Raw genomic sequence first — 22647 nt, 5'->3', positions numbered from 1 at the left:
ACAAATAATGGAAAACTACTATTAATTCCCCTCTATGTCCCCCAAATTATGCCTTTTACATTTTCCTGGTTTATTTGAGAAAAAGATAATATAAGGAATCATCTAATGCTACAAATATAAATTAATGCTACAAATATAACTTAATTGACTGTATGGCTAGTACTGCCCACTGAATTTCTCCTAATATTTCTTTTTTCTTCATTACATATCCGTGGTGTACAAGGTTGTAAGTGAACATTTTGTCCTTTCACACCTGTATTTTTTATTCCTGTCACTGTAATCTCCTGAAGAAAGTCTGGCTGTTGCTTTCCTCAATTTAAAGACTGAAATCCACTGGACAATATTGTTTGGTTCATTATATATACGATCTAGGATACACATGACTATGCTTTCTTAGATTCTGTCTGCTTCCATTAGATAGCTGGATTCTGGTCTTAGGTCGTCTATAACAAAGACTTGGTGGGCACTGAAAGTTTCTCAGTTAGGGAATTTTTGGTGAAAAGAGCACACTGAAAAATGAAGCTATGCAAACACTAGTGGTATCCATGTCAGAAGCAAAAACAATAAAAGGTTTAAATCTATTTCATTCTGTTTGTATCTATCTCAAAATCTCCTAGTATGCCAGGGCAAGATGGAAAACATTATCAACTTGGGTACAACTGAGTCAATGTTGTTCCTAATATAAATGAGAAGGCAAAAAAACCTCTAAAACTCAAGCTGGTTTTTATCAGATTTCAGTGTAAATTTTCAGTTTCCAGCTCTTGTAGAATACAACTGTGTAAAATATAGAAAAACATGCTGAGAGCAGCACAGACCTGACAAGTGACATGCTTCAGGAAGCATTTTGCTTATAAATGTTACTTGGTAATCCCATCTTTACCTTTTAAATACACATATTTTTTCCTAGATTAACAAAGCCAGAAAATCACTTGTCCTGTAATTTTCTGGACAGCAGCACTGCTAGGTGGCAGATTCCCTGGAAATCTAATCGACATATTGTAACTGAGATAAACTGACACTGTAGCAACATATAAAAAAAATATTTACTGTTAAAAGGTAGGGAATAAGGCAAAGACTTTTCTGAAAGGATGAGAGCATGAAGAGGTACAGCTACAAAACGGAAGCTACTTAGGAAAAGATTATAGAAAGTTATAGCTGGGAAAGTTAGGCAGGAATATATGGCGTAGGCTGGTTGTGCAGAAGATTCACAGGTAAAACTGGGCTAGAAATTATTTCCAAAGCAGCAATTAGATCATTCTCAGACGAAAGAGATGAAGTTACATCAATTAAAAAGAAAAATGTACGCTATTGCTCCATCTGTCAAATCAAAGCAACCCCATAGTTCAAAGTCATGATCAATAAAACCCCTATAGACTGAATGGGTTTTATCCAAACCTCTTCCAGGATTCTCTGGGGTAACAATAACACCCAAAAAGATACTGTGAAGTTCTTCTTTTTTAATTCCATAACTCTGAGAAGCACAGGAAAGGTATGATAAAGATGTATAGCCTTGAGTTCATGAGAAGTATCCTAAAGTATTAGCGTTTTTCTGAAAGAAGATAGGACATTAAAATCTAGACAAGCACCTTAACAGAAGTATGTTGTCACGCTTTCACATAAGAGTAACAATCACCAGCCCCTACACAAAGTGCAAAGCACATACACAGAATATATCTTTACCTTCGTATATAACAGACTATTATAGACCAGATTTCCGCAAGTCTTCTGATAGACTGAACACTACATTTAAAGGGTTTCACAAACATTTCCTACCATTGTTAAAAAAAAAAAAAAAAAGAAAAAAATCAGCTCATTATCATGCTTGTGGACATCAAGGTGGTATCTAAGAGACCCATGTCCATTGTATCAATCAGGATAATGCACACACAAATTACCAATTTCTGTTCTAAATAAAGTATAAAATAATTTAAAGCAAGGGATAACTACCAAGTATAAAAATATTCCTAGACTTGAAGAAGGATAAACAAAAATAACAGACACTATCTTATACAAACAACTCAAGAACTCCATATAATTCACCATTATTTAATTATTTAAATGTGTGCTTGCTAACATGTTTATGCTTCAGTTTGTCCTAATATCCTGATTATCTTTATATGCAATACGAATCAAAAATATTAATAAGACTGAACACCTCTGTTCCTACCTTATTAAGCTTCACGTAAAAGAGCTAAGATTTTCCATATTGTTTAGCTATGTGTAAAGTGTGATTAAAGGAAAACAATTTTTTCATGTTTTCAATACATTTGTGCTTACATACATGTAACATTTCTTTACATGTATTACAGACTATATATTTTAAGCAGTTCTTGCATTTTTTTGCAAGAAGGAAGACTGATACTACCACCACTGTCCTCATGAAAATATGACCAAAGTTTATCATGAAACAAGTCAGCAAGAATCTACATTTCAACATAAATGAGGGATGCTGGAAATCTGTTCCTAAGTCTTCCTCATATATTATAATTACTCCCCAAATCAAAATACTTCAGCAATGTGAAAGCAGTACACTGTCCTAACAGCCAAGCTACTACTGTCTGCAGGTAAGTGTCTCAGTACACAGCCAGAAGTTATTTGACATCATCATTGGTGACCACATGTGAACTCTCAGGTAACAGCTGTCTTAAAACAAGCTGCATGTGCTTACACTGTCAGTTTCTTCCTCTGGATATGAATGCCTTAGAATATTAGCTCTAGTTACATGATCACACCGTATTTTTGGACAAAATTCTCATTGCTTTATGCAATGCAGAAGATGGGACAGAAATAGTGAATGCAGAACTTAACGCTATATTTTCAGAAGTAGAAGAACGTTTACTGGTCAAGTCCAGAAAGGAAAGATGTGATCAAACAAAACATGCCTTTTGAGATCAAAGCACTGAATGGGAACCCAAAAGAGCTAGGACCCCTCCTGGGTCTATGACAAGCTTCCCAAGTAACATTGGCAAGCCATTTAAAGAAGTTAAAATCCATTTTTTCTTTTTAAAAAATCCACTTTTTCATTTCAAAAGAGGGAATCCATGGCACCCTGAGAGACAGAAGAGACAAATCTTTTCAACATAAGAGAATGAAGTGTTTGAATTCTGACAGTCACATCAGAAACTTATTCAAATTCTCATGATCTTTGACCTATGAAAATTATGAATTTGTAAATATTAGTGTTCTAAAACAATCAATCACATACTGTGATGATTAACTAACATTTACAGCAATCAGATGATAACATGTAAGTACCTTGAGGAAAACTGTCATCATTAATATCCTCAGAGGAGTAACAATTAAACTGCATAGTCATCCATTCTGTTATCATGTCTTAGCCTTTCGCTTCTTTAAGAATGCGGATAAATTTAATTTATATATGTAACTGTTATCCAACCACTTATGACACCAGGAAGTGTCGTTTACCTGCTCTTGTTCTTTCAATAGAAAAAGAGAATATGCAGTACATTTATAATTTAAAAATTGAATTCAACTGCAGCAAAGCAACCCCAGTGAAAACAGATTTTGAAGTATACTTCAACTTATACTGAAAAAGGAAATTTGCAACATATTCTAGGTCCTCTTAACAAAATTGAGCAATGGAATTTTTGTAACGTACTTCTAAAATCCTACATAATTCTCCAGTAAAAAGATAAAGAATATAGTATCAGCAAGAGTTTCTGTTTATTTTTCGGTTTATTATCATGTTAAACCTTTAAACTCACCTTTCCACAACCAAGCTGACAGCTTGAGTAAGATCCGGACTGGACACTTGGAGACGTTTCCACAGACACCACACAAATTCTTTATCAGCCTTAGAAACAGGAAAAAAAGACAAAAATACATTAAATCCATGCTACACCTTCTATAGATGAAAAAGTTATACTGTGCATATTCAAAAAACAATTACAAAAAAACCTCTACTCTACTGAGAATTCCCTGCAAGTTACTCACTGTCCCATGAATAAAAAAACATGGCAGTTCTCTTGAATAAACAAAGTTTTAACAATACAGAAACCTGAAGAATACAAAGACCTACCATGAACAATAAAGGAGCGCACAATGTGACAATAAGGCAGGATAAACTGACATTATTCAAAAAACGCTGCCTTTTGCTATATCAATTACTGGTACTTCTAGCAGCAGGAACAATTTCTATTACTAAACATTGAGCCTGGAATACATGCTGCACCATTAAGTTTTATCATATGCAGCTCTTAGTTTTTATTTCAAAATAGACAGTAAATCAGTCTTCTATCATACATTCAGCTAACCTGCATTATATAAAAGCTTCTGAAAAAATTCTCAAGTGAGAGCAAGAAAACAATGTTCCCTAAAAAATACACTTTACCATAATGTGTTAATTATATAAAAATGTTATGAAAGAAAAAAAAAAAGCAGCAAAAGATAAAGACAAGGAGAACAATAAGAAAGCATACATACGCCATGGACTGAACTAAGACCAAACCTGCTAAAAACAGTCTAAGATAAAATTACAAATTAATGAGCCAAAACCATCATATTGGCAGCTAGGTAAAATTCAACAGGTAAAAATTATGAGAGTGCATCTTACCTACCTTTTACTAGTTTTTTGAATGTTAAAGAGAAATAGAATTTGCATGAGGACAATACACAACCTAAAAGGAAAATCAACACTATTACAACTATCCATTTCCCTGCTTCCTTCTTCTCCCAAGCTTCTGGAATCTAATCTACTAAGATATCACAGGTATCATTAGTTAACCAGAACCTCACTAAAATCAGCTTAACAAACACTGCAATTCATCTCTGCACAACTGTATCTTATATCAAATGAAACAGAAGACCTGAGTTACCATCTTCACCTCCTCTGTTTGGTTTCTTCATAATTTTCCAACTTAATTTCCTCTTTCCCTGATTTCTCATTTTTTATGAATAAGAGCAGAATTGCACCTTTGGTCACAGTACTGTGAGTCCATGACTTGAAAGAGCTAAAAGCAAAAGTCATCTAAGACACAAAACAGCTCAATAGAACTACAAGCTTGGCAGGCCTCACAAGAGTTAATAAAGACAACACACTGTATGATTAGAGTACAATTCAGGAGCAGAAATTGCTTTTTCTATTTTTGCTGTCTTGTCTTTTCATTCGCTCCCCATCAGTTTTGTCTTCTAGGAAGCAGACTTGAACTTTACAAGCAGTATCAGAACCGGTGCATGACAAATTTCTCCATCTTACTGTTTCTTTTTTTTCAGAACAAGACAACAACTAACTTCAATACAAAATCAAAAGATCTCTCTAAAGCTAGCAGACTTTTATCAAGATTTATCAGTGTACTGAGTCTAAATTATTTTATCAAGATTAAAACCGCAACAGCCAAATACATTGAATTACGGATTTAACAAACTTTAACAATTATTATAGAAGAAATAGGAGAGATAGTTCTACCTATATTCTCCATGATTGATGAGGAAAGCCTCAAAGATTTATTTTTTTTTTTTAGAAGTTCTTATATGTCTTTCCTTCAAATTTAGAAATGCACTTATTTTGAATTTTAAAATAAAGAAGTGAGGCAATGCTGAACTTCTGGGAAAACATAAGAAAAATGCTGAGGAAGTGAGAAGTGAGGAATTTTATGATGGCTGATTGAAAAAAATATTTTTGTCATTTAACTACTCAAACTTCTAGTTTACATTTATTTAAATCCTTAAGTGCCATCAACTTCTTCAGCCAAGCAAGGAAGAAAACTTTATGGAGATCTGATGCCTTATCAAGGTATTGCTGTATACACAGAAAAATTCACCTGCCTACAGTAAGAATGCACACAACTAACAAATCCAACTAGCTTTCTGATTGTGTCAGAAAGGAAATAAAACAAAGACTCTGGCCACAAAGATCTTATAATTCAAGATTATTATCAGCTTATGCAAACTGGACTACAGCAGAATGAGTTTGTCTTTTATAAAACCAGAGACATTTCATCTCATTGCCTTTGTAGTATGTATACAACTCAAAGTGTTAACAGGGACAGTTCATTTCTGGTATTTTGAAACAAAACTGAACATTTAACAAAAAAATTTCTGTAGAAAGAAATGAGGCACAAACCATTATTTAAAAACACTAAAAAGGAACTGGCTTATGGTACAACTATGGCGCATAGCTGCATTCATTATTGTAAGAAAGATCACACCAAAACTAAGCCATACTTCATATAAATAAGAACTCAAATGACTTCACATCTGTATCCAAGTCTTTATTCAGTAGAAGTACTAAAAATAAGTTCATTTTCAGCTAGGAATTAAGTTAAAAGACAAAAAGTAAGCATCATATTAATTAGGTTGCCCAGTTCAGGCCAAGAAAATGGCTATCCACCTCTTTTTTTAAAAAAGAAAAAGAAAGTACAACCTCTCATTGTTTGCTATCACCTTATGCCACTTATTATCCTGGATTTCTATGTATCTAGTCCGAAAGACTACACAAAGAGTGTGTAGTTTTTTACTGTGTCCTCAAAAAAGCCACCATCTCCTGAAAATGCCTTACCATGCCACCTGAAAAGTCATGTGTGTACACTGTGAACTAGGCATGACTGACTGCTTCTCCTCAGGCAGAAAGAGAATGAAAAATAAAAATATTCTTCAGATTTGGAAAAATTGCTGCAGGCTTCCAAAAAGCATTAGGATCTATACAGAACAGAGATTCTGAGTATTTTTAACATCTAAAAATATCTTGTACTTATGTTGAGAGCCCAAAAAAGGAAAACACAAAGCCAAACAAAAACTCACTAAATAATAGCAATGGAAATGTGATTTCTTTTCAATTATTCAGAAGGACAGTAAGTCAGTAGTTCTTACTCTCTAAATCACACCACTTTGAGTATAAAGAAATCTTTGAACCATAACAGAGAAATAAACCACTATATTTAATAAACTATGTCTAATTAATTTTAAAATAATTTCAATTGAAATCCCTCAGTTAATCAGCAACCTGGAGAGAACTGAACTGATAGTAGTGCCTGAATATTTTTTACATCTTTAATACACAATTCACTGTAATTTTTACACTAAACTACTTAAAAACACTTACAAATTGTTCTAAAGGCCATAAAGCCATTACAGCACAGAGAAGTCCAAACTTAATAAAATGCCAACAGTATTCCACCTGCAAATGCTCAAAAATCTTGAGTCAATCACACAACCAAAGTTTCTGATCCTGATTTATAAACTCACAAGCTTTGTCCAGTTGAATTTTGTTTGCTTTTTTAAAGATTGGGATTTGCTTACCATCACACTTCCTTAGCTTTTCCCTTTACTGTCCTGTATACAAGACCACAGAAGTAGCTGTTGGGTTTTCTGCTTATTTATTTATTTATTAGAAGAACTGAGGTACTTGGGCTTCTGTATGACTCCAAGAAGCAGTATCAAATATCAGGAGATCACTACAAGCAGCAGCAGCTGCCTGTTGTCCTACCGTGCAGGTTCCTACACACTCCAGATTGCAGCTGGGCAACAGCACAAAGCATGACAAGAAGACAGAAGAGCACACAACTTTCAGGCACATACTTCTGAAAACAGCGTTCCTCCATTACAAAAAAAAAAACAACAAAAAGGGAAAACTACAATAATATATTCTGAATTGTTCCTAACAATTGTTCCTAACAAATATGTAGACTATATATATGTACGTACAATACAACATGAGGGAAATGTTCACATACGTCCTGTGATTGTTGTGGAGCATCCAGCATGTACTGAGTCCCTGTCAATCTAGTTTCTACATAAGCTTTGTAAAGCCTCCCAGAAATCGACCTTTTGATAATATATAAAATATGAAGTTTCAGTGAATGTTGTCTTCCTCATGAGAACACAGAGACTCAGGTACAAATGATCTTTCTTAATTGAATAAGCAGTTCAGATTAACCTCAAAGCATCTATGACTATTTCATAGACTACTTTCAAAGTTGTCCAAGGAAGAATAAAATCAACTCCAAGATGTACTCATGACATTGAAATTGTCACTGCTTACACAACTAAGTTCTGCAACATTTCTGTCTGTGCTGAAAGAACAGTAGATGAGGTAGGAATGAAAAAGCCACCCAAACTTAAAAATAACAAAGCTTGCTTTCAGGAAGGAACATTGCATGTGTGAATGGTGTGTACTAAATAAACCTCAAAGAAACAGCTAAACATTTTTTGTGCCCATAAAAAAAAAAAAAAGGAAAGAAAAGAAAAAAAAAGAAAAACACAAAACACAAACAAAAATCTTCCCAAGTCATCTGGAAATAAGTGAAAATGTCACTGGAATTTCCAGAACAACAAAACAACATCATTTCAATAAATGCTGTTTCTTTTTGATGATGGCAGAACTGGTATTTAAAGTTACTACTGCAACCTATGAATGAGCACACACAGAACTATAAAGCAATGCTGTAATTATATCAAGAGATATTATAATCTAAATCAACAAATGCCTTTCACTATATATTTGCATTTCTGTAAATGCACACAAAACAAAGCAGTGTCCTGCCTAAGTGGACACCATTTGCAGTTAAAAATCTGTGAACTTTATTACATAAAAAGAAAGTTTACAGGGAAATGTACAAAATTTGCCATTATAATAAACATTAGTCAATGAATGGTAAGTTACCATAAAATGTGACTTCCTTCTCTTTAACATGCCAAACATTAATAGCTAAAACTTTCATTTAAATCTATAAGTAACCACGCATTTTGTATAACAGAATAAGTATTAGCCAGAAATTATTACAGTTTTAAGATGAAAAGAAGTTTGCGCAGCCTTCTTAAGCTCTTGGCACAATTAATGGGCTTGGTAAGGCTGTTCCCTGAATGGTCTTGGGAGCCAAACAATTTCTTCCGAAAAAGGGCTGCTTAGACTGCCTGAAGTTGGCACAGAAAAACACTGCAGCTGTCAAGGCCTGGGATGTATCAATCTTCAGCATACCCAAGGAACACTCTGCCTACTCAAGTGTATGGTAACAGCTCAAGAGGTCAGCAAGAGTGTACCTTGAACAGCTGAGAACTTACATACACAAGGCAGAATACAGATGTCATTTGAAAGTTAGTGAAAATTACTCATTAAAACTAAGATTATTCACAGCACATCTAACGTCAGATAAAGACGCTCATGCTGTGATCAAGTTTGCATGCCAGAACTAAAGAATTATGAAAGAAAAAAATGCGTATCCCCCAGAAGTGGGATTTTCTCTCAGCCTACAGTGAAATTCCAGTTATCATCATGCTGAAAGACATATATAAATGACGGGTACCTTAGGCCTTGAATGTGTTCTTTGCGAAGCAAACTGGATTTTTCTTACTGATTTTTAACAGCAGCAAGCTCAGAAGCAGAGACAAACATAAGACAAGACACTGACAAAGTTTATACAGCATGACTAGCTACAGCAAAAGTATTTGCTTGCAAGTGAAGCCGTGAATCTATTAAACATTAGTGCAAGTCACAAAACAAAGAATCTCTCTGGCTTATAAGCAGGGAAAGACAAATATTTAAATTAAAAGAATTTACTTTCCTTTCAGAAGTGAAATCCAAGCATAAATACTGCTCTGGACATTTGATATCAAAAGTCTGTAAAACTGTATCTATATTGCATACAGTTATTTGTCTAATGGGAACTTAAAATGACCTAAACATGGAATGGTTGGAGTATTCTTACACTGCTTTATCAAGCAGAATTAGCTGCCATTCTTTTGAAGTAACGCTACCAAATTTCTACAGGAAAAACTTAAATGAGCAGTGAGAAGTGTGCCAAAAGCATAAGCAGTCTCTTTTTTGCTCACAGGAACTGTGTATCCACAATAGTGTGGGTATTAAATTTACAGGTAGGTTTAATTTTTGTTTGTATGTCTGCCATGTATTGTGTTGAGAACAAGGATAAACTGAAACACCTACTCCTTTAGTGTAAATTCATACATCAAGCACGTCAGTTACCTACAGTTTGAAATCACTACTCTTTTTGATGTTTACTGTATTTCTTTCAGAGTACATTAACTATTAGTAATGTTCTTATCATACCTTAAATTTTTATAGCATTACAAATTATTATTTACTATTTATGAAGACACTCTCTTCTGAAATCTGGATGAGAATACCCCCAGAAGAGGAAAAAAAATAAAAAACAAAACCCAAACAAAAAACCTCTTCTCTACCCTCCACCCCTCCCACTACAATAATTGCTAGAAAAGCACGGGACACAAACTCTCGTTTTAGTTTTTTTAATTAGCACATACCCTCAAAAGGGAAAATGAAACAGTTGTGAGGACAGAGGGAGCTACTGGTTTACTGGTAATTTTCAGTAAGAACTCTAAAATAACCAGATACTGAAAATTTTCTGTATTATGAAGTGAATATTTCAATACAAAGTAAAATACGGACGATTGTCAGGCTGGAAGAATTTGTATGGAAATTGAAAATACTATATGGAATGGAGGGAAAAAAGCATGAAATAGAATGGCTGGTTTAAGCATTGAAGCATCTGCAAGAAAATTGTTAATATGGATTGTTTTGGACTCCCCTAACATCTAGTATACTACTGACTGCAGAGATCAAGCCTTTAAGCAAGCTGACATATACACTTTACACACAAGTGACAGACGTGCTTCTTGATGTCTCATAAGAATTTTAAACCTATACTGTTGTATGCTGCCAGTGCAGACTCTTGATCCTGCTGTGCCAGGGTTTCTTTGCAATTTCCAGTCACATATTATATTTCTACATAAGAGGTATTTTCTCTACAATTGACCCAATCCTGCTGAGTGGTCACAATACAGAATACTCAGACTTTACAGAACCTAACTTTGAGGTGCTACACTTTTCAACAATCTAAAAAGTCACTAGAAGACAGACCGGTACCTCACAAGAAAACTTAGTGCCTTATACACACCGGGTTTTAAAGATAACATCAGGTTATTTTCAAGTTCACAGAAGTCACTCACATACAGCATGCAGTGTTACATCTAATTGATAGGTAGAGATTTCTGAGAAGGTCGTATGTGACCCAATCAGATCAATAGCTTCAAAACAGACATCACCACACAAGTGTATCTTTCCCATTTCCTCCCCAATTCCTTAATGTTGCAGTATAACGGAACACGCAACCAACATGTAATTTTATGATACTACAGAAATAGTTTAATGCACCTTTCAGCAATAATTTTCTATTTATAGAATTTCCTGTTATCTTGTTGTTAGTTTTGGCAATAAAGATACCTTTCAATCAAAAATGGGAAAAGACAGTATACTGCTTTACTTACACATATATGTAGAATATAAAAAAATGTGTGTAGATAAATATACACACATACCACCCTGCAAGTGATTGCATCCTTACTTGTAACTCTGTTGAAAGCAAACAGGCACCATAAAAATAATACAACGTTATCGCATTACAATGTTGATGCAGTAACAGTGGTCTAAGCAAAAATATTACTTGACCAAAAGATGCTGTCATTACATGTGATTTCATAAACAGACTCAGATTAGTCCATCAGTGTGACAAAAAGACAGCAATTCACTTAAATGAATAACTTTATGACATGTTCTTCATTGACATAAATAATTTACTCATTGTGGCATCAACAGAGAAGAAATACAAGATATTCCCTGACCTGTCATGACATAGTCAATAAATTTACATCACAGAAGTCAGATCAGTACCATTACAGGAGGATAGGACAGAAATAAACATGTGTTAAACAGTAGAAAGAAGTTATGAGATAGAAATGGACCTATGACACACAATGCCACCCTCACTGAATAGCTAAAAGTAAATTACTTCCTTTGCTTTTTGGTGAACTCAGAGTCAGGATGCTTTGCACGGCTGCCTTCAATGGTACAGCTGTTACACCGACAATTCTTTTTTCTAAGTACTCAACATTGAAAACTTAACACTTGGTTGATGTAAGAATTGTTTTCAAAGAGGGTAGGATATGAGAAAGCAAAGGGTTCAGTTCCAGAGGTAAGGGTTTGCTTTAATCCCTTTACAGATCAAGGACAGGATAATTTATTTGTGAGCTTTCGTTTCAAGCTATAAACATCTAAACTACTTCAATTAAAACTAACCATCGTCACTGAAGTAATTTGGATGGAAGATGCACAGAAAGGAAAAGGATATGAATTTTTTAAGTCACATAGCTGCTTTCTGGAAGTGACAATTCTGAGAGTTATTTTAAGACTCCAAGCACTTATTTGAAAGTCCAGTATAATCTCAACATTTCAGCATAGGTGTCAGAGTTAGTTTTTGTTTAAATATTATGCTCTGGATTAATATAATCATAATGCATTTGTGATTTTCAATGCATCCAAGAATACAGGAATGCACAAGCAGTTTATTTACACACGATATAACCATACACATACATTTGGGTATATTCACTCTGAATTACCATGACTAATCAAGTAGAACTTGGGTCCATCACGTCAACTCTGCCTGCAATTACTGTGTAGAACTTCCCAAATCCTGTGAAATTGCAGACAAATATGAGAATTTCGCCTATCTTCTAAGTCATGAGCTAAATAGTACCTGAAATAGTTGAAACAGTGCACACTTAATAACAACAAAGAAGAACGAGATTATCTGAAGTCATTCTCTAAGGACTGCATACCTCCTGAATCAAGATACAGTTTGATGGGAAAACCAGACCTGCTACAGCCATTCTTCTCCAGGCTGAATCTGTAATTTCATGGTAAACATAGACATCTCAGTGTGTTCTAGAAGCATCTTCAGTGCAATTAGAAAAATTAGAAGCAAGAGCCTATTTTTCTGCATGTAAAACACAACTTCCTTTATTGAGAAACACCAATGTTTTGTTGTTCCCATAAAAGGTACCTTTTCACTCATGCCTATCTCATGGCAGTCAGATGAAATCCCCAGTGACTGGAGGAAAGGGAGTATCACACACTTTTTTCATAAGGGGTAAAAAGGAGGACTCCGAGAACTACTGACCAGTCAGCATCACTGCGGTGCCCAGTAAAATCATGGATCGGATCCTCATGGAAGCTATGTCAAGGCATATGGATGACAAGGAGATGATTAGAGACAGACAACATGGCTTCAGCAAGAGCAAATTGTGCCTGACTAATGGCCTTGTACAATGGTGTGACTGCATCAGTGGACAAGTGAAGAGCTAAGGATGTCATCTACCTAGACTTCTATAAAACCTTTGATAAAGTCCCCCACAACATTCTTGCCACTTCATTGAAGAGATATGGATTTGATGGATGGACTGTTAGGCTGATAAGGAATTGGCTGGATAACCACGTCCAAGCGAGTTACAGTTAATGGCTCAATGTCCGAATGGAAACCAGTAACAAGTGGTGCCCCTCCAGGGTCCATACTGTGACGAATACTGTTTTAATACCTTCCTAAATGACATAGTGGGATTGAGGGAATGCACCCTCCGCAAGTTTGCAGATGAGTGGAAACCACCAAGCCGAGTGGTGCAGTTTCTACACCAGCGGGAAGGGATGCCACACAGAGGGACACTGACAGGCTTGAGGAGTGGGCCCATGTGAACCTCATGAAATTCAATAAGGCCCAGTGCAGGGTCCTGTACCTGGGTCAGGACAACCCCCAGTATCAATATAGGCTGGGAGATGAGTTGATTGAGAGAAGCACTGCAGAGAAGGACTATATTATATAGGGAAGGGTATAATGGTGGATGAAAAACTGGATATGAGCCTGCAACATGTGCTTGCAGACCAGAAAGCCAGCCGTATCCTGGGATGCAGAAAAAGAAACAAGGCCTGCAGGTCAAGGGAGATGATTCTCCCTCTCTACTCTGCTCTCATGAGACCCTACCTGGAGTACTACATCCAGCTCTAGGGATCCTAGCACCAGAAAGACATGGCCCTGTCAGGGCAGGTCCATAGTAGGGCCACAAAAATGATCAGAGGGCTGGAGCACCTCTCCTGTGAAGAAAGGCTGAGAGAGTTGCGGTTTCTCAGTCTGGAGAAGAGAAGACTCCCAAGGGACCTGACCGCAGCCTTTAAATTCCTAAATGCAGCTTCTAAGAAAGAGAGAGGGCCTGTAGTGACAGAAGGGCCTGTAGTGACAGAAGGGACACCAGTTTTAAATTGAAAAAGGCTATATTTAGATTGGACATAAGGAAGATTTTATTTTTTTTTTTTTTTTTACAGCAAGATTGGTGGGGCTCTGGAACTGGCTTGTGGTTGCCCCACCATTGCAAGTGCTCAAAGTTAGGTTGGACGAGCCTTCAAGCAACCTGATCTACTGAAAGACATCTCTGCCCATAGCAGAGGGGTTGGACTAGATGATCTTGAAAGGTCCTTTCCAACACAAACTGCCCTATGACTCTGTGATCTCTATAGCAAATTTTAGATTCCCATTCACATGCTGGGAGCAATTTGAAATATTTGCACACAGACATACTGTGAATAGGTACCTACTGTATTAAGTACAAAAATAGTCTTTTTTTTTTTTTAATATCACTCAGTGCGTTTTCAGTTTTACTCAAATATTCCAAACAAGTATTTTTCAGAAGGAAAGACCATGTATGCAAAAATTCATTCTAGTTAGCTAAAATTTATCAAAAGTAAGAAAGCAAAAGAAATTAAACAACTTAGCTATTCAACAACACTACTTCTGTCTATAATACATAAAGAATAAGGCCTTTATTAACAACACCTGTACTAATCACTTATGTCATTTAGACTCCTTATGGCAAAATATAAGAATATAAAATAACAAAAAAACCACCCAAAGCACTAAACAGCTGGCATCCCTTGGCACCAATAAATATGTGGTCTTGGCTTAATCACTAATAAAAGAAATTAGTATTTAATGAATGGGAGCATTAAACACTTTGCCCCACTTTGAAAGGACAGTATGGATATCAACAATTCATCCAGAAGAAACACTAACGCATTCAAATTCTCATACTGGTAGTTCACAAACATTCAAATTTGGTCACAAAGTCATAAGATTAAAAACCAAGTTGACATAAAAATACATGGCTAAGGAAGAAATATGGCTTTTTTAATTTTAGTTTCAATTCTCACTTACTGATTTAAAAACATTTCTGATACGTACTATCAACATGGATGTCAAAACAGCTATTTCCATATCATGAAACAATGCGATATTTTGTTTTGTTATTTAATATATTTTTCATATTTACTTGTAAATAAAGTAGGGGGAGTTAAAATGACTTATAAGTCAATGTTATCATGGCTACATTAGATTTTCAACGGGCATCCTGGCTGTTAAATTGGTCCAGAATGAAAGAATGCATCTCTTTCCAGCTAATGGAATATTTTTCATATGAAGAGTTTGTTATAGCAGTCCTGTCTGTTATTAATGCTAGTGATGTCAAATAGACTATTTTACATCCCTCCCTGATCCACAAAGTGATCAAAAACAAGACAGTCCAGCTGATCACAAAGTACTGCTCTTTTTCTGCAAACACAGTATAAAATAACACATGAAGACCAGAACAGGTCTATGTATAGCTTTTCACAGTAACCAGGAAACATAAAACATGAAACAAAGCCAGCAGCAGCTGAAGCCCCTATCACTCCACTTTCCACAAAGTAACAGCCCACCTTCCTTATTCCTCTTCTACCCAAAAATGCTTACGGATACACATAGTCCAATAAATTCCTAACTTAGCAAAGGAGTAAGCATTGCAGCCATCACTGACAGGAAAAGCACATGTGCTAGAGAAGATAACACTAACGAGAGCTCACTAAAAACAGTATATATAACTGCAGGAAAAAAAAAAAGACAGGGTACTCTTAGTTTTTGCAGAACAATAAAGTTAGAAAGAAAGTCGTCAATTAGGAAAATACAACCTTTTTTTAGCAGCAAGAGATGTCATGTTACCTTTGAAATAAAAGCTGCAGTGAATACAATGAAGCCTGTTGCGGTTTTTTAAACTAATAATGGGTAAATTTTTAAGACACTTGTTTGAACCCAAAACGGCACTTTCGGCAAATAGAGAAAGTGATCCCAGGCTGCAAAATATGAAAGGAAGCTACTCAAACCGAAGTCCTTTTGCAAGTATCACCAATAGCATAAGTAAAAAACAGAGGACATGCTTGCTTCCTCCAACTCTCTGTATTTCCAGCAACATAAGACACTCAACTGCATGTGGAAAAAGAGTCTCAAATTGCACTGCCTTGTTCCAAGTGAGGAGTTGATGAAGTTTCCCACCACAGAATACTTTAAAGAACCTTTGCTATCTTTTTAGTTAGAGAATAGGAGGCATGAAAGCATCTGTAGTTCAGCAGTTAAGAGGCTGGGAGCTAGGACACCAAATACATATCTTCTGCTTTAGGAATGCACATTTATTTTGCACCAAATGAAATATCACAAAGAAAACGGACTGCAAGAAACCAACGACAGAATATGCTATAAATCAGTTCTTAAAATATAGTCACCAGGTGGTTTAAATACACAAGATAAAAGAGAAAGCACCTGAAAGCCAAAGAAAAATATTCTTGGCCCAGAAACTCTACTCACAGAATGACCTCCCAGACATACAGCAAATCATTACTCTTACAAAAAAGAAAAAAAAAACAAAAAACAAAAAACCACAAACCAACAACACCGAAACAGAAACAAACAAACCACTCTGATTTCCTTTATCAGGAGCAACTATGCAAAAGTAGCACCTCCATCGGTCCTAAAAAAATAAGAATCACAGGAGAAAATGAGATGGGGGTAAAACATATGCCAGATCTTTTAAAAATTCAGCAGAGTCAAAAACTCCAGGGACTAGTAAGAACACAGGTGTTGAAGATTTTCCACGGAAGGGTCTTGAGATATTAAGGTGGCAGGTAGCAGCATAAAACCCTAAAATAGAACGGAGCATTTAAAGCAAGTAGCAGACCAGATGTGTCATAACTTACTACTTGACCTTTGTCTTTCCACTGCCCCCTGACAAAGTTAAGCCAGTCACAGAAATGGAACAACTAGGTCCCAAAGGAAACACAAATTCCATGTTTCCTTTGCAGTTGTTTTCAGGACAATTACTCAATTACTCAAGTAATTCTCTTAATAATCTCTCTCATAATCTTCCTTATTATGATTCAAACTCCCACAATGTTTTTAGGAGTCTTAAAGAAAATACCAAACACTGCAAACCTAAGCTGCAGAGGTCAAGACTTAGCAGCAGAATTAGCTCTAGAAAAGAATGGAGAGAAAAAAAAGAGAAATCTTCAATATATCTTATTTGACTCTCTAGGCACCTTTACTTGGTAGAAAGTGTTACCTTAAAAGAGAAAAGAAATGTGAAGAAGAAAAAGAAGCTAGGTTTGAACATAAAGGCCACCATCCCAGATGAGAGAAATGGTCATCTCCAGGATCCTGTTGGAGAAGAGACAAAAGCCTGAAATACCTGTGGTTAGAGAAAAGCTATCATGCACAGTTCTTCCACTAAAACTCAGGAGCTTCATTAGCCAGAGAAGGCTTCCATATACTTAGCCAATGGACACCATATCATCAATAGACTCCAGTTACCAGTGGAGAGACATTTCAGAAGCACAGTTAATATGACAGTGAATATAACAGTTCAAGGAGGTGTGAAAAGAACCTTGGCATGTTTTATTCAGGTGCTAGATAACTGCTGGATATATACATGTCTATTTCTATAACCTCGTTCAGTGTTCCCTAGAATCAATCAAAACTTTCAGCCTCAGTCATTTGATAAATGTTTTTTTTTTCCTTTGGAAAAAAAAAAAATACAAAATGCTAATACCGAAACAAATACTTAAGGCTACTCACGGCTACTCACAGTATCACAGAATGGTAGGGGTTGGAAGGGACCTCTGGAGATCACCTAGTCCAATCCACCTGCCAGAGCAGGGTTACCTAGAACAGGTTGCACAGAAACACGTCCAGGTGGGTTTTGAATGTCTCCAGAGATGGAGACTCCACCACCTCTCGGGGCAGCCTCTGCCAGTGCTCTGTCACCCTCAAAGTAAAGAAGTTCCTCCTCATGCTTAGATGGAACTTCCTATGTTCAAGTTTGTGCCCATTACCTCTTGCCCTGTCACTGGGCACCACTGAAAAGAGCCTGACCCCATCCTCCTGACACCCACCCTTTAAGTATTTATAAGTGTTGATAAGATCCCCCCTCAACTGTCTTTTTTCCAGACTGAAGAGACCCAAATCCTTCAGCCTTTCCTTATAAGAGAGGTGTTCCAGTCCCCTAATCCTCTTGGTAGCCCTTTGCTGTACCTTTTCCGTCTTGAATCAGGGAACCCAGAACTGGACACAGTACTCCAAATGTGGCCTCACCAAGGCAGAGTAGAGGGGGAGGATGACCTCCCTCGACCTGCTGGCCACGCTCTTCCTTTAGTTCTGGTACACTGTTAAACTATTAAACTAGATTTCAGTTGGGAAGTCTGTTTTAGAAGTATAGTTTATGTGTCTGTGAATGTAATAGAAGAAAAAAAGAAAAAAAAAGCAAACAAAAAACTACACAACCTCAGGCAATTTTATCCAGTTGCTGGATTAAAAGCTAACACCCTCTCACTAATATTTTTAAGTATATAACATTTCTACCCAAAATGTCTGCTAAAGTAATCTCCAAAAGAGACAATCCTACCCAACAGAATAGAGCATAAGAACATAAGGCAAGAAAAATCTTAATAGCAGCTGAAACACTTGTATTGTGAGGGGCTTCACACACCAGCACAAGTTTGCCCTGAGGAGCTGCGGTCTCCTGCCATGGTGATACTCAAAACTAAACTGGACAATGTCCTAGGCAACCTGCTCTAGGGTGGGGTGGAATAGAAGCTCTCAAGAGGTCACTTACAACTTAAGCAGTTTCACTATTCTGATTAAAAAGACCTAAAAATGTTAGGTGGCGACTTAAGACAAGAACCAAAGAAGATTCTAGATCAAACAAAACTCGGGAAATCACAGTAGATAAGGCTTGTCCTTGCACGAAGTTTTCATATGAAATATGAGCTTAAAATGGATTAACTCTCCTTGAATAATTTTAACTTTTAAACCAGTTGAAGATCTTAGTGAAGCCTATTTTAGTTTCCATCCAAATTCAGAGTAACTTCACAAAACTTCAAAAAAGGTTAAATATTTTAGATACTTTGGAATCCTACTTTGGAAAAGCTGCATAATTGGCTAGGTTATAACCTCTTTTACTTATTAAAATCTGTTTTCCCCCTTCTTTACATAACATACACATTCTTAAATATGCCTGTCTACATTTATTGATGGATTAGTAAACTGATAACGCATGTAGATTTCTACACCGCATTGCTTTCAGAAAAGAATCCCCATTTATAGATTACTGCTTCACTTTCCTTTTTTTATTTTATTAATAATCTGAAATAAATCCTGAAAACATGCATTTCTTGTTGTTAGAAAGATGGCATGTATTGGATTCTATGTAGACCTGAAGAGATTACTGTAGAACACTGTCTGGGTTCTGTTTTCAAACACAGGAACTGTTTTCTTGTTGTTTTTCCACTTGCTTCCCTCCCAGAAAACTATCTCCACCAAATTTTGTCTTTTACTGCACATCTGCATATCAAGAAGAGGAAACTAACTAAATTATCATTATAAAGAGTTTTCTAAACTTCTCCCACAAGACATTTAAGATATCCTCACACCATTCATTGTTCACTATTCTGAACAGGATTTTTATTGACAGCTCCCTCTCCCCGTAGTTCTCCCATGCAACAAGTTTTTGCAAGAAGTCTGGATTGTACCCACAGCAGAAATCCAGTACCAGTTGCCAGGTACATCAATGCTGCGTGAAGCAAGAAATTGCTACTAGCTCTTAACATGGATGCTATTTTCTGATCACAGATATGACTACGTCAGCCCAGGCCTCCGTGTATTTAACCAGACTCCATCCCAGAAGAAAACACTGTTTTGGCTACCAGGAAGCAAGTGAGAAAGCAACCACAGCACTAGATGTCACCTTTCTCTCCACCACATCCCTTTGGTGTAATCCACCTGTTTGGCAGAGAATTGGTGTAGATTTCTACAACAAGACCTCATATTACCAACATTTTGCTAGTTTCATTAAACATACCAAAACCTAAGTGATGAAAGACCAATTGGAAAAATGAGGGAAGCATACCTATGAAGAGAGGTGACAGGGAAGCAGGCTGGGGGAACTTCTGAAAGTACAACCGTAATTATTCATAAAGCCCTCCCTCCCAGGAACAGCTTAGGTGTACTAAACCCTGCTGCAAGGTAGGTGGAGAGATTAAATGACCTTTAAAGGTTCCTTCTAGACCTACATTTCTATAAAACCCCTCCATTCGTTCATTTTTCCAGGAGTTGCACAAGGCAGCGCCACAGTACTCTTGCCATAGCACCGCAAGCAAACAAACGATGGCTTCTTGGGGGGCCGGGGCGGGGCGGGGGGGGGGACGGGAAGAAGAAAGAAAAAGCCTTCAGGCTAAGTGTTTGTTTTCAAGCCAGAGTAAGAGCCCGGGCCCGTTAAATTCTCCTCACGGAGCTGCACCTCTGCGCCCGGGGCTCACGCTCCCACCGCGGCTGCAGAGGTGCCATGCCTGACCCGGGGGCCGCCGCCACCGCCCAACAGGTGGGCACCGCACCCCCCTCAGCGCCGCGGGGCGCCCGCCAAAGGTGTGATGGATGCTGAGGCGAATCCCCCTCCCGCCCGGAGACCCGCCGCGGCGGCCACCCCGCTCTCCTGCCCCACACGGGCCGGGCGCCCGGGGCTCTGCTCCCCCCGCCTTGCCTTCAGCGTCCGCAACAACCGGGAAGCGAACCCGCGGCCCTTCAGAGACGCAGGCAGGAGAGGGCTCTCGGGACAGGGGGAGGACGTGCCCTCCCGACCCCAGCCGCGCTCCGGGCTGCCCCTCAGCGCCGCGCCCGGAAGGGGTGGGGTGGGGGGCGGGGGGGTCTCCGGCTCTCCAGTACCTGGCAGCGGCTCAGCTCCTCCGCCAGACTCCGCAGCTCTTCCTCCAGCTCTGCCACCCGCGCTGCCGCCGCCTCCGAGCGCCCCGAAGCCATCGCCGGCGTCGTGGCGAGAGCCCCTCGTCCCCTCCACAGGGGCGGCGCGGAGAGGCGAGGGGTCCGCGCCTGGCGGAGAGGGCGCGGAAAGCCCCCGCCTGCCCGCCCGCTCCTGAGGGAAAGGGGAGAAAAACGGTGCCGTGAACCACACAAATGAAAACTTTCCCCCCCTCTCAGCTGCACTTACCGCGCGGGCGAGCGCCGGAAACCGCAGAGAAGAAGGACGCCGTGCAATGACGTCAGCGCAACGGCTACCCCGAGAAAGAGAAGGGGCGAGAGGCAGGTTTGAATTTGCCCGCCCGAGCGGCCGGGCCGCGCATGCGCCCTCGCACGAGGCGACGGCCAGCCCTGGCCGGACGGCTGGCTGCCGCGCGCGCAGAGGGGGGCCGTTGGCTGTAGCGGCCGTTAACGGCTCGGCCTCGCGCGGCCGGGTGCCGTAGGCAGGGACGGGGGGGTTGCTCGTCCTCGGCGCGGGTGGCGTCAGAGCAACGTGCCCCTCCGCGGCAGGGGCTCGCACCTCGGAAGGTGTGAGCACCTGCCCGGGGTGGGGTTGGAGCCTGCCGTTTTCCTCACGAACCGGGAGCGGCTGCTGCCTGGCCACGGTGCTGAGCGCAGGATTTTGCAAGTGCCTGGGAATCCAGCAAGTTTCGTGCCCTTCCCGAGCCGTCGGGACGCCTAGACTTAGTTGTCTCACGTCCCTGTTTGTGATACTGGAGATTTTGCATATGAGCAGTGCAAATATTTCCGGGTGTTCTGCTGTGGCTCCAGCCTATTTTAGTTTAGGAAGACGTAGTATGCCTCTTTGGAATTACTTTTGTCTTCTCTGAATTAGGTACTAACAGTTGCGGGTAGTGGTCTAGTGGGAGGTGTTGGGGGTTGGAACTAGTTGATCTTTATGGTCCTTTCCAACCTAAACCATTCTGCGATTCTATGATATGAATCAGCAGCTTGTTTTTAGAGTAGGTCTTCATAGTGCTTTAGGATGCACAAGCACCCGAGCTGTCTCTCACACAGGAAGATTATTCAGATTTATTATTTCCAGAGTTGGATGTGAGAGCCTACAACTGAAAGCTAAGAAAGGTATGGAAGATCCAGCTATTATAGTATGTGAACTGTTTGGGCTGGTGCTGCTACATAAATGTACTGGATTTAAGATAGGATATGCAGAGTACTTGGTTTTGAAATAGAGGGTGAAGTGGTGTTGCCAAAGCAAATCTTTGCATGTTTCCTGTAGCCTACATGGGAAACAAAATACTCATAAAAAGATTAGATTTTTACCGAACAAATAAAGAAGTTGAAACATGAGGGGAGGATATTTTTTACCCTGGAAATAAGCACCAACTGAATTGCATTTCACCAATGTCTTGCTATAGGAATATCATACATGTTTTTACACAGAAATGGGGTTTCCCTGACGTTGTAACTTTTGCACAGATTTTGGAAAGTTGCCCTGAATATACCACTGTGACAAGAAATAAAATTCTTACTGTGTGTGCATGCAGAGAAGCAAAAGAGGCTTTCATATCATGTGAATTATAACATACATTAAAATGTCCAATCCTTCCACCTGTGGCCCTGACAGAAAGATTCCAGCATCCTTGGTCACGGGTGAAACCCATGGAAGTTGTTTTTTGCAGAACGTTGTGCTCTAGAGTCCCGTCTC

The 22647-nt window shown here is 38.5% G+C and overlaps 1 protein-coding gene across 3 annotated transcripts in view; it reads right to left on the bottom strand.

Moving 5' to 3' along the window:
• Positions 1–21227, bottom strand: part of CNTLN (centlein) — a 196365-nt gene extending 175138 nt beyond the window's left edge. Inside the window, exons 1-3 of one of the 3 annotated variants that reach the window (XM_074570561.1) lie at positions 21172–21227; positions 20892–21096; positions 3726–3814 (exon numbers count right to left, since the gene is read on the bottom strand). In XM_074570561.1, the coding sequence (XP_074426662.1) occupies positions 3726–3814; positions 20892–20984 (182 nt within the window). In that variant the 5' untranslated portion in view covers positions 20985–21096; positions 21172–21227. Of the gene's footprint in view, positions 1–3725; positions 3815–20891 lie in introns of all 3 variants that reach the window. The other 2 variants (XM_074570562.1, XM_074570563.1) reach the window with 2 other exon arrangements.
• Between the last annotated feature and the right edge of the window lie 1420 nt (positions 21228–22647).

This window comes from Larus michahellis, chromosome Z, assembly GCF_964199755.1.
Source record: "Larus michahellis chromosome Z, bLarMic1.1, whole genome shotgun sequence".
In the NCBI taxonomy this organism is placed as follows: domain Eukaryota; kingdom Metazoa; phylum Chordata; class Aves; order Charadriiformes; family Laridae; genus Larus; species Larus michahellis.
This window is presented reverse-complemented; position numbering and strand designations above follow the sequence as displayed.